At 52.3% G+C, this 12,883-nt stretch overlaps 1 protein-coding gene across 1 annotated transcript in view; it reads right to left on the minus strand.

The window, feature by feature from the left end:
* PITX3 (paired-like homeodomain 3) overlaps positions 1 to 1,038 on the minus strand; it is a 1,528-nt gene extending 490 nt beyond the window's left edge. The window contains exons 1-3 of the mRNA XM_008569696.1: positions 921 to 1,038; positions 546 to 748; positions 4 to 76 (exon numbers count right to left, since the gene is read on the minus strand). Of these exons, the coding sequence (XP_008567918.1) occupies positions 4 to 76; positions 546 to 748; positions 921 to 1,038 (394 nt within the window). The remainder of the gene's footprint in view (positions 1 to 3; positions 77 to 545; positions 749 to 920) is intronic.
* Positions 1,039 to 12,883: the final 11,845 nt, after the last annotated feature.

The following is a 12,883-nucleotide window of genomic DNA, read 5'->3' on the forward strand; positions in this document are numbered from 1 at the left end:
AGCCGCCCTTGCACAGCTCGGCCTGCTGGCTGCGCTCGCGCTTCCGCCACTTGGCGCGCCGGTTCTTGAACCATACCTGCGGGCGTGGGAGACAGGCTGTCAGGGCTCGGGGACCGGGTCGGAGCGGCGGGTGGGTGGGTCACCCAGACGGGGGTTCAAGCCCAGCCGGGGCGGTGCAGAGGATAAGCAGGACGAGGTGGCTGGAGACAGAGTGGGAAGGGAGGAGCGCACGGAAGAAGGGACCTGAGAACAGAAGCCGAGCGATAGGGGAGGGGGCGGGAAACAGTAGGATGGGGTCAAGGAGGAGTCAAGAGACGCTGTCGGGGCCGACCGCGCGGTCCGAGTGGTAGGGAGCGGTTGGAGCAGAGACTGGAAGTTGGTGGAGGAAGAGTGTGGGGCTGCGGAAGGGGGTAGGGGCGAAGCGTTGGGCCCAAGGATGGGGCGGGCAGGACAGAACCCCCCGCCGGCTGGTTCCCAAGATACTCGCTGAGGAGCCCGTGAGAGGGGGACCCGGGGGTGAGAGTTGCAGGTCAGCAGGGCCGTACCCGCACGCGGGCCTCGGTGAGGTTGGTCCACACGGCGATCTCTTCGCGCGTGCTCATGTCGGGGTAGCGGTTCCTCTGGAAGGTGGCCTCCAGCTCCTGCAGCTGCTGGCTGGTGAAGTGCGTGCGCTGCCGCCGCTGCTTCTTCTTCAGTGAGCCGTCCTCGGGGGAGCCGCCGGGCAGCGAAGCCGAGGCCTTCTCCGAGTCTGGGGGCCAGGGCGGGGGCAGGTCACAGGGCGCCCAGGCCTGCGCGGATTCTCCGGCTCAAGGACCTCGTCCACCATCCACTCGCTCCCACCAGAGCTCGGACTACGGAGTCCCACCCCCGTTAGGGATTGAGCTATTATCCCCTCCACCCCCAGAAGGGGGCGCGCTCACCGCTGTTCTCTTGGCCCTTGCAGCCGTGTTCTGGGAGCGGCGGATGGGGAGTGCCCGCGTCTGACAGCGACAGGGCAGGGCTCCGGGCCTCCGCCTCACTGAGCAGGCCGAACTCCATGGAGGGAGGGCTCTGGAGGAAGAGAAGACACAGGCCAGGTTAATGGGGGTAAAATCAACCGATTATCCAGTTCCCAGTAGTGTTTTCCCACAAGTTCCCCACACCCTTTCTCAGCCAGGGACATAAAGATAACCCTGTGTGGGGTGCCCTAGGATAGAATGGGGAAATAGCAGCCTAAGGGGGAAAAGATGTATACTGGGAAGTTTTATGCACAGACGTAGTTTTGTTAACTGCTGAGTACCTAGAACCGTGCTTGGTGCTATATATATTAGACGTAGTTTTGTTAACTGCTGAGTACCTAGAACCGTGCTTGGTGCACAGTTGGTATTCAGTATTCATTGAATTAATGAAAATGTACACAATTGCACACCACACACCATATACTACATCTTCAAAAATTTCAATTTCTTTTCACATGAATGCACAATATCCCCTCATTCTCACACATGCCCATTAGCCAATCAGACCTGAGGCACAGCCCGAACCTATTATTCACACTCCTTGGAACAGATTTTATTTTGAACCAGACCTGATATTTCTCCCATAAAAATAATCACTGCTATCATTTATGGGTACTTACTGTGAGCTGTCTTCTCATTATCTCTCCCCCCACGAGAATACATCAAGATTAAGTATTATCAGGGGCTGGCCCATGGCTCACTTGGGAGAGTGTGGTGCTGATAACACCAAGGCCACGGGTTTGGATCCCTATATGGGGATGGCCAGCTAGCTCACTTGGGAGGGTGTGGTGCTGACAACACCAAGTCAAGGGTTAAAATCCCCTTACCGGTCATCTTTAAAAAAAAAAAAAAAAAAAAAAAAAAAAGATTAAGTATTATCACCCTTTTTCAGATGAGGAAACTGAGACTTGAAGTAACTTGATTAAGGTCACAGAGCTTGTAGGTAGTAGAACTGGGATCTGTACCAGGTCTGCGAGACTCCTAAACTAATGTTTTTTCTTTGTTTGCTTTTCCAAATTGTTTTCTTTGGGGCCCTCCCTAGAAATCCCCTCAGGGACTCAGCTAGAACTCTAGTCTGGCCTTGCTTGGATTTGTTTTAACTCAGGTAGCTCTGCTTTTGTCTGTTTTGTTTATGATTTCTGAAGAGATTTCATTGGAAGAAAGGGTTCCAAGATCAAACACACATTTGAAAGCCACTGGGCACTTGGGCCCTGCCTGCTCTTATGCCTGTGCAGACACACAGTGTGTCCACCAGCCATGGCTCCACTCTCAAGCATGGCCTCTACCAAGTCTACTCCAGGCAATAGGCGTGGGCTTCTTGAAACCACCTTCCTACCTGCACTCCCTATCTCAAACCTATCCTGACGTTGTCCAAGAGCCTGCCTGCCTGTCTCCTCCCCTGTAGGGTCACTTTCCTGCTGGCTCTCCCAGGTCTCCTCTGGTGGGAGGAAGGGAAAAGGGCACTAGTGGGGCTCAAGACTCTGATGCCTCTTGGCTGGAGGAGAACAGAAAGAGGCTAGGGACAGAGGGCCAGGTTAGAGAGCTGGGTGGAAGGGGTTTCTCTGCCCCTGACACCCCCTCCCTGTTAACAGGGGTTTAATGCAAGCTGCACGGTGTGGCATTAATGTGGTGGATTAGCCTAGATTGAGATGTGTCACTTGGCTGCTCTGAATTTATTAGGATCCTTTCTTAGAGAGGTGCAGATGGGCAGTGGCCTGTATTTGCACATGGTAATGCCCCCTTCAACCAGCTCAGAGATCACAGCTGTGACCCCACCCCACCCCCAAGACAGGTTGGGGGTGGGACAGAGGTCAAGGCAGGAGGTTGAGAAACAGTCCCTGCTCTTTCCACAGGCAGAGGGGTCTAGACCTTGGACCTTTTATTGGGGTTGGAGAGGTAGGGCTGGAGGGAACCCCGGAAAGAAGGAGAGAAGTCAGTCCAGGAGTAGAGGTGTGCTTAGCTTCCCTTCCCTTCCAGGTCTGGGGTCAGGAGCCAGAGGCTTGGGGCTGGAAAACTGTGGCCCAACAATGCCCCAATGGAAGGGAGATGCTGGTGGGAGAGAACTGTGGAGGCCTTGCCTAGCAGCTCTTCCCAAATAGCTGGGAAGATGAGGGAGGAAGGCTTACAACTGAGCTCTGGAAAAAGGGGTGCTCTGAAATCTCCCCTTACTTCATATCCAAGATGCCTTTGAAGTGCAAACCATGCCCCTGACTTTCCAGAGGCCACAGGAGCAACACAGAGCTGGGAACAAAAAAAAAAGGGACAGTTGGGTTTGTCTGTGGGAAAAGCAAAGTCCCACCATCACCATTCATCCTTCCAGTCTGCTTTGGCACCAGACTTCCAGTTTTCCAAACTCCCCTGTTCCTAGCATTCCACACCTGGCTCTTGGTTTTGCCTTCTATTTCAGTAGAGGTAGGCAGGGTGAAGAAGGATAAGGGTCGGGGTAAAAGACAAGGCTGAGGAAGCAGAGTTCAGGTTGTGTGTTTCCAGAGACAGGCAGACACACGTGCAGACACACACAGGCCCCCTACTCAGACATAATAAGCACTTGGACTTGGAGCTAGAGGCACACAAACATACACTCTGCCACACATGTGCTCCCACATTCAGGCAGACAGACACACACCATCACATAGTCTCCTTTCTCTGTGACAGGGACAGCTGCCTGGGCTGTTTTGGAGCTAGCCATTATCATTCCCCTTCTTCCCTCCCTGGCCCCTCTGAACCTCAACTCTCAATCCCAGGGGGAGGCAGAGGCCAAGGGGGCAGGAGGAGTGTTCTACACTCAGTGGCTGCTGGGGAGAGCCTGCTTGGCTGAGTGGGGAGAAGACACGAGAGTGCTGGAGCTACAGGATGGGGTGGGGACAGAAAGTGCCCCAGGCCCCTCATAGGAAAGTAATATGGCATAGCCCAAAGAAATTAGGTTTGGAGTCAAAAGATCTAGATTCATGTCCTGGTTCCACAACTTACTAGCTGTGTGTCTTTGGCAAGTTACCTTACCTCTCTGGGCATATTTCTTCATCTCTAAAAGGGCAATCATAATTCCTTATCTGCTTGCCTTCAATATCGTTATAAGGTTTAGATAGAACATAACATAAAAAAAAATAACATAAAAGTGAATGGGGATAAAACTCTACCTGAGTATCTTTTTTCTCATTCATTGAACAAATGTTTATTTAGTACCTTCTATTAGCTGGGCATTGAGGATCGAGTGGTGACTAAGACCTCACCCTTGCCTCTGTCCTTGCTTGAGCAGTTCATCTCTCCAGACTCTGTATCTTCCAGTGAAGAATTTCTCTGGTGAATAATGGTGAAGATGCTGCATTTCAGAGAGGGATGCAACACAACAGAGTGCTATGAACACTGTCCTGAACACAGAGGGCGCGGTCAATAAGGTAACAGCAAAATGGGCAGAGTGACCCAAGCTTGGAGCCACTCTGGGGACCAGGGACTAATAAAGGAAAAAATAAAGATTTCAGGCTCTTGAATGCATTAAGAATAGTAGAGAGAGGAGCCAAGGCTGAGAAGGGCCGTGACTGTGAAACTGAAGAGAGAAGGAAAGACCACTAAAGCCAGGCAGGCAGTCAAGGGATAGAAGGGTGGGGCCTAGACCTCGAGCCGACTCAGACTCACTTCCGGGTGGGCTGGTCAGGCACAGGCTGGGGGCGCCAAGCTGTTGTCTGAGCTGGAGACAGGCTGGCTGAGGATTAAGCTCCCCCAAACTGCTGGAGGTCAGGAAGTAGGGGAGTTGGGACTGTGGCCAGAGACTTCGCCTCACTTAGCGGATAGGGATGGATAAGCAGTAGGTCTGGAAGCCACAGGATTGGTTGATGCTGGTAGGAAATACCAGGCAGGGCCAAAGAGAGTCAAGAGATAACAGTGGTGATGAGTCCAGCTCTGGGAGGGGGCTGCCTATCCTACTCCCAGCCTCTCTGACACACGCTGCTGGGGATTCGTTGCCCAGGCCCCACTGGTGTCAGGGTGGTGATCCCAAGCCTAGGGAGGAGAGAAGGCCTGCAGGTGTGCTCTGGTTCTGAAGTACAGGCTGAAATTATAGGAAGCCTGTAATTGTTCATGGACTGCAGCAACAACAAAATACACAGGATATATTAAAGTAGAGCAGATCATAGGCCAGAGAGGCCATAGTAGGGAGGCCATGGTTACCAAGGGCCACAACCTCATGTCAAGAAGGCAACTGTCATGTGGACCACTTAAGTCCTGAAGCCAGAGGGATAGGCTGGGGCCACAGTGACAGAGCCCACAATAGACTGCAGTAAACACGCCTGAGGCAGGAGGCACAACCAGGAACTTAAATGGAAAAAAAACCTTTCTCTTGCAGGGGCTGAATGGAGAGGAAGATAAGATGGGCTAGAGTTGTGATGCTGTGAGTCAGCTCAGCAAGCAGCAAGTTGGGGAACAGGTGAAAACCGAGGCCCTGAACTAGTATGGAACCATCCTATAAGCCTGAAAATGGAGTGAGGCCCTTAAGTGGACGTGGCCTCAAGTTCGTTAAGGATGCTGAGCAATCAGACTCTCTGGTCTGCTGAACTGCAGTATGCAAATAGGAGCAAATGAGGACGCATTGGCTCAGAGCCCCAAGATGAAATCCTAAGACTCAGGTGGAGGCAGCAATGATTTGATGCACTCAAGGTATCAAGGAGTGAATCAGGGATCAGAGAAATGATCCCATACTCTTTCCTCCCTCTCTTGCTTCTCTCCTTCAGCAAGTGTTAGTGCTAAGAGGGACCCCCCAGAATGGTAAGGTACAGACCCTAACTTCTAGGAGCCTGCAGTCTGAGGAGACAAACAGAGCATGGGATGGAAAGATGGACTGCATGGGTCTGACTCTCAGATTGTGAGCCATCAGCGAGATGGAAACCCATGGAAGGTGCTATCAAGTGTTGGGGGCTCAGAGAATGCAGGCACAAGGTTGAACTGGGAGTTGAGGAGGCAGAGAAGGAGCAGGGCCTTCTAAATAATACCATTGTTATCAGGATTGAGCTGGCAAGTTCAGAGGGCAAGGGGGAGCCTAGGTTGGCCAGAATGTCAGTGTGGGCAATGGGAGATCCACAGAGAAAAATAGGTCAGACTGAGGGGGCCTCCAATGAGGAACAAGGGGTGGTAGTTCAGATCTAACACAGTCGAGGCTAGAGTGTCTCCAATTTTTCCAACAAAAAACCCCTAAGACCAATAAAAGACAACATCTATCATAGAAAACTAGAGGCGTGACCTGAAACTGCTGCCACTGGCATGAAATTTCTTTGAGTTCTCCAGTTTTATGTTAAAACTTCAAGCAAATTTTGCATTCTATTCCATACTTTAGTCACATTTATTTTAATAGAGAAGTAAAGTCTCTCCCTGTCCCCCATCTTCAAATGACATCACCACACCGGGAAGAGGGGCCCTGTTTAGCTGTGGTATCACGCCCCTCCCACTCCTGTACTTCCATCCTCCCACCATCCCCCCTACTGAGAAGCATTGCTCAAGCTGTGGAGTCACTGGAGGCTTGTAGACAGGGGAGTGACATAAAAAGCAGCATCTTAGCCATCTTTATTTGACAATGGTGAGCAGAAAGGATTGAGCAGGGGCGAGATAGGAAAGGAGGAACTATTAACTAAGAGGTGTAAAGAAGGCAGAGGGTAAGGCAATGGCAAAGGAGAGGTGGAGGAAACTTGGAAAGCCACTTCTGTCTTTCTAGAGCTCTCTCTCACTCTACTATCTTCTTTTCCTTTTCCTCCCAATCACTCTCATCACAGGTCTCTGTCAGTGACCATGGACACTCTAGAAGCCGCACAGCTTAGGACATACTGGATCCTTCAGGTTTGCTGCCATCTCCCTCCCCCACACTCTAGGAGGCATTGCTTAGAGTGAATGGAGAAGAGAAGATTCGACCAGCCCCATCCTTTTCTCATCACAACTTAGCTTCAGCCTGCTGCCCCTGCCCTCCCTTCTTGGACCTGGGTCCTGGGCTCATCCTTGAGCAGGAAGCAGGCAGAAATCAGATCAGGATCTTTAGCCTGGTAGAGAGGCTAAGCATTTGGGGAGCTCTCCAGAGTTCTTCTCAGACAGGGGCAAGGGTAATGGCTGGCATCTGAAGCCTGGGATAGGGTGTCCCCTCTGTTATTAAGAATCTTGCTGTGGCTGGAGCAGAAATGTGATCAGACTGCTCTAGGGCTTAAGACCCTACCCTCCAAACAAAGATTCTGTGATTACAGGAGACATGCAGTTTGGGCACAATAATAGCAATAATGCTTATTTCTATGGTGCTTCTCCATTTGCAAAGGACTCTCATATACAGAATTTCATTTAACGCTCACAACCACTCTGCATGGCAGGAATGTCATCCCTGTTTCACCCCTAAGAAGGCAGAAAACTGTCCAAGGTTACACAGATTGAAGAGATTCAAACAAGTTCTGCTCTTTCCACACCTCGCCCCCTCCACTTTGCAGTCATTTATGTCTCTGACAAGCACTGATCCTCCCAACCCCTGAAGGATTCCATTTCTACTTCCTGCCTCTACCACCTCTCTGGAAATGAGCTCTGGAAGTTTGCTGCCCACTGCATGCCAAAGAACATTTTCCTATTCATCCTTTGCTTGTATCACTCCAGTTCTAAAAGGCTCCCTCATCTCCGGTTTCAGGATTTGGGGAGCAAACATGTCTTCTGCTTACCTAGGCCTTTCATTATGTTGTAGATTTCCATCCTGTGTCACCTTCTAGAGGCCTAAACTTTGAAATTTGCTCTCTCCAGCAACCCCTGGCTCCCCATTCTGCTGACCATTCTCTGACCCTTCTCCAGGCCCATGACATTCTCCATAAGAGCCAGTGACCAGGCATGTACTCAGCTACATGGATTTTTGCAAGGGAGGGAGAAGGTTCTGTCTTTTGTTTCCAATCATTTTCATTTTGATGCCACCTCTTTTTGGCCTTTTTGATAAAAGCAGAACTTTGGGCTAAGGACTTCAGGGAACCATCTGTAATGCCTTCCCTATTCCTTTCCTGACTCAGAGCCCTTCATTTCACTTGCAGCTTTAGTGATTTTCAAAGGTAATGGGAGCACAAGCCCTTGAACAATATCAGAATGTGATAGGGATAATTGGGGTGTGACTTTATACTGATCAAAAGAGGGCAAGGGACACAAAAGGTTGAAAAAAAAATGTCCTAGCCAGTGATAAGCAAACTTTAAAATTGAGGAATGGAGGTGGGAGTGTGGGGAATATGTATCATATGACACTCATGGGTGGAGGGTGAGAAAGGTTGAGACCCACTTGTTTAGATTACTCATTGCTAAACACAATGCCTTGCACTTGTTCTCATGAAAACTCAGTCCCTGGCTGGGTTGTCTTGCTCTCTTATATAGACTCAGAGAATTGACGCTGTCCTCTTCAGCTTAACTGGGCTCTGGATAAAGAGTTGGGGTTAGAGTTGGTGGTCACTGTATGGGCCCACAGGAGTCAAGACCCTTTTCCAGCCATAGGGAAAGCAAATAGGTCAGTTGGGCAGGACTGAGACATCCTTCCCAACCAGACTTAGAGGGCCATATAGGCCCCATTGCAAACCCCAGAATCTGGATTCCATGTTTCTCCTTCCCACCTCCTCTCAACCACTAGGGTGGTGTCAGAACTGGTGGAGCTGAGGAAGTGAAAGGGAAACAGGACCACAGGGTTTGCTTTGTTAAGGGGCTTCAGTTTTCTCTTCTGGCCTGGGCTCCTGCCCCCTGCAGGGAAGGAGCCTTCAGTCTGCTGACACTCAGGCAAGGAGTCTGGGGGTGTCCAGTCAGCTGTATGAGAATTAGGGGTTGACTCTGAGCTTGTGAGGGAACTGAGGCTGTCAGGGGCTTGTGCTGGACTCCTCCCTGCCCTCTCATTGCCCTGTGTGGCTCATTCCTTCCCTTCCTAGTCTTGATTCCCACTAGCAGTCTCACCATTAGCCTTCTCTCCTCAAATTTGGAATCTGGAAGTCCAAGGTGATGCTCCGATCTATTCTAAGTTGGAAAGGGAATTTCTCTCAGAGCCACCCGACCTGAAGGGAAGGCCAGGTTGCAGACTCTATTCTCACACCCTGCTCCCAGCCACTAGCCCAAAGGAGCAGAAACAAGTTTGCAAAGTGTGAGATGGAATCTGAGGTGTCCCACCGCATCTAACCCCATCACACACGCAGCAGCTGGGCAGGCGCTGCCGGGTGGATGGACATGCCACCGGGCCAGGGACATTCTGTCCGCTGCTTCGGAGAGACCCACTTTGCCACCCCAGACATTGTGTCCACTCCGAGCCCCAGGCGCTGTGGACATTCCGTCCAATTCCAAGGCGGCCCCAGGCAGGGACCCATTCAGGCCCTGACACCCCAAGCCAGACCCGCCACCTGGTCACTCGAGCCGTCCAGCCTCGGCCCTGCCGCCGCACAGCGGCCATCTGACCCAGTCGCGGCCGGGTTCTCACAACACGGCTCCTATTCCAACTGAGGAGCAGCTGGGAAGAGAAGCGTGTGTGACCGGGCGCACCCCTGTTCCCAGCCCCTGGAGTCTGCCTGAGCCTGGGCCGAGGGGGCCTAGGGGCGTCGGGCTCCGCCAACTGCCCTCATGCTGGGCGGCCGCCGCTGGCTCCCCCGCTGGCGAGGGCCTCTGCAATCCCTTTCGTTCCCTGGCCTCCTGCCCCGTGCCCCGGGATTCCAGGGCGCTTTCTGGTAATGGTTTCCAGACTCCTTACTCCTTGCCTCACGGAGCCCCTGTCCTGGCTTCTTGTCTCCGGCTTCTCTCCGGTTCCCCTTAGTCTCCCCCTTTCCTGTCCTCCGGGTCCTTACCCTGAGTTTCCCTTTTCCGAAGTCCTGGCCCTGGGTCTGCAGTCCGCCCTCCCAATCCACCCGTTCCCCAGGCACTGGAGTTCAGCCACCCCTGGTCTCGTTGTAGGGGTCCCGAGGTCCGGCCATGGCCCCTCAGCTCCGTGAGCCCCTGTACCTCTCATGGTCATGCACTCACAGTGCGTCCCGCAGTAGGCAGACTCCCAGCAGTGGCGGCGGCGGCGACGGTCTGGAGGGCAGGCAGGGGCAGGGACCGGGCACCCGGCTGGGGTGGGGGCCGTCCCCCTACTCCGGGGCCGCCGCTCTGCTCCGGCGCTCCCGGACTCGCGGAGGGAGAGAGTGAGCTTCACCGCGGACTGCCACCCCCCCGCCGGCGCCCATTCACTTTATGGCAGCCCAGTGCGCCCCCAGCCCGCTGCGGCGAGCCGCGCGCCTCAGGCCCCACCCCTTTCCAGCTGCATGGCCCGGGCTCCGCCCTTTCCAGCTGTGGATCTTCAAGCCCCGCCCTCGGAGGAGGGGTCCTGCCGGCGGGCCGCCAAGAACCCCGCCCCTTGGCCAATCGGAAGCGCTCCTTAGCAACTGGGCCACGCCTCTCCCCACGTGGCCGAGAACACGCTCCAGCTAGGATGCTTTGGCAGAGCCAGGCGGGCAAGAGCAGATTGGTAGGGGTAGCTCCGGGGAACTGGGGCAAGCCAGCGGCGAAGTGGGGCCGGGCCCCTATTCCTAGCGAAGTGGAGCGGCGCCAGGTGGGAAGGCGCACAGGGCCGCCTGGTCTCAGCGCTCAGACTTCGCTGCCGCTCAAGTTTCGCCGATTTTCTCCACTTGTCGCTGTCCGTCTCTCCGCCCTTTTGTCTCTGTTCCAATCCTCCCACGTCTCGCCTTTCTTTTTTCTTCTTTCTCTTCCGCCACTTCATTCCTGCTGTTTGTCCCTTCCTCTCTCCCTTGCCTCTTTGAAAGACTAATTTTTCTTTCTCTCTGCTTCTCTTCCTCACTTCTTTCTTTTGGGCTATCCACACCACCCACCTACCTTTCACACTCCCCCGCCTTTTCCCCCCCTCTTCTTCAAGGAAGGTGGCCTCGTGGAGAAAGCAGGATTTGGAATGAAACAAACCAAAGTGGTATGCCAAGCCTGCCACTAACCGCACCATCACCGAGTGGCCTTGGACAAGTAACTTAACTATTATCTTTCCCCCGTCCCCCGGTACGGTACAGCAGGGAAGGTGGCCTCGTGGAGAAAGCAGGATTTGGAATGAAACAAACCAAAGTGGTATGCCAAGCCTGCCACTAACCGCACCATCACCGAGTGGCCTTGGACAAGTAACTTAACTATTATCTCTCCCCCGTCCCCCGCCCCCTCCCCCCATGGAAAAGAGACTTCTCCTGGATCTCAGATCTTGGGTTGGACGCTCTTCAGAAGCTTGGGCCATTCTTCTCTCAGTCTGTACCTTGGTTTGCTCAGGCTGTGCTCTCCTAGCTTCAACAGAGCTGGTGTTACGAGGTTCAGTCCTGTGGGCAAGGTGTGGTCTTTGTGCTTGCTGGTTAGGAATTTGCAAGGGACAGGACAGATGTCGAAGGAACATGTGGAGTTAGGCTGGGTTGCTTGGGTGGCCCTGAAACTCCTAAGCTCAGTCACACAATATGCCCCTAAGGCAAATCTGCCAAGTCATGTCTCAGCTTAAAACCTTTCAATGGGGCCGGCCTGTGGCTCACTCGGGAGAGTGTGGTGCTGATAACACCAAGACCACGGGTTCGGATCCCATATAGGGATGGCCGGTTAGCTCACTAGGTGAGCACGGTGCTGACAACACCAAGTAAAGGGTTAAGATCCCCTTACTGGTCATCTTAAAAAAAAAAAAAAAAAAACCTTTCAATGGCTTGTGATTGATCTTAGGATAAAGATCAAACTACCTAGCCCAGCATACAAAACCTTCAGGTCCTGACCTTGTCTTCGTTTCCAATCTCCTGGTGGTTTTCTGCACATCTCTGGCCTTTCCTGTGTCACTAACCAATCTTTATCTTGCCAACTTCTTCTCATCCTCTTAAGCTCCACTCAGGCCTCATTTTCTCTGGGAATCTTTTCTTGAACTCTCAGGATAGCCAGATGTCTAAACTTTTGTTCCCATGACCTTCCTTGTGCTGTGTTGTCCCCTATAAGACTCAGATTTAGGAGGGAAGGATCATGTCTTTTTCATCTTTCTATCCTAAGGCATAATGTAGAAACTCAATAAATATGTCATACTGAAATCTAAGAGGAAGGTGTTCTGCCTGGTAAGATGACAGTTAGTGGTTAGGAAGGGCTAGGGAATTGTCATCTCTCTTCTCACCATCTCTAACAAACAATCACATGCTTTTAGGATGATGAATTTCCAGAGGTATGTGGAAATGGAGATGTGGGATTAGGGAGTATTGACCTACTTAGAGGATTTTCCAACTGACTCTTCAGGACCTCTTAATCTGAAACAGGCCCAGGAGACCAACTCCCAGTTTACAGATGAAGAGGAAAATGACTCACAGGTACTGTGGAAAGAGATGCTATGGTGGTAGATCCTCTTCTATTGACTCCCTTTGGGTGAAAGAGACAAGCTCCTCAGCTGGACGCAGAGACCAGGAGCCCATTGTGCAGGTGCAGGGAGCTATTGAGGGGTTCTTCAGGTCTGCTGGGCTCTTTAAATTAGAGGATCATAGCACACGAAAGGTTTTTGGATGCCTGGTTTTGAGATCACATTCCTATTGGGGTTAGGTATGGAGCTTCCCTGGATTTGGGTCATCCATAAATGGGAGGAAATGTGGAGTGGTATCTTTTTTCACTGCCTCCCACCAGTTCTCCAGGTCTACAAGAACTCCTGAGCTCTATTCCAGAAGACAGACTGGAAATTCCACCATTCAATCTGCACGGAGAAAACCCATCCTCCTGTCCTTTTTTTTTTTTTTTTTTTTAAAGATGACCGGTAAGGGGATCTTAACCCTTGACTTGGTGTTGTCAGCACCACGCTCAGCCGTGAGCTAACCGGCCATCCCTATATGGGATCCGAACCCGTGGCCTTGGTGTTATCAGCACCACATTCTCCCGAGTGAGCCACGGGCCAGCCC

Source organism: Galeopterus variegatus, unplaced genomic scaffold, assembly GCF_000696425.1.
Source record: "Galeopterus variegatus unplaced genomic scaffold, G_variegatus-3.0.2 Scaffold525, whole genome shotgun sequence".
In the NCBI taxonomy this organism is placed as follows: Eukaryota; Metazoa; Chordata; class Mammalia; order Dermoptera; family Cynocephalidae; genus Galeopterus; species Galeopterus variegatus.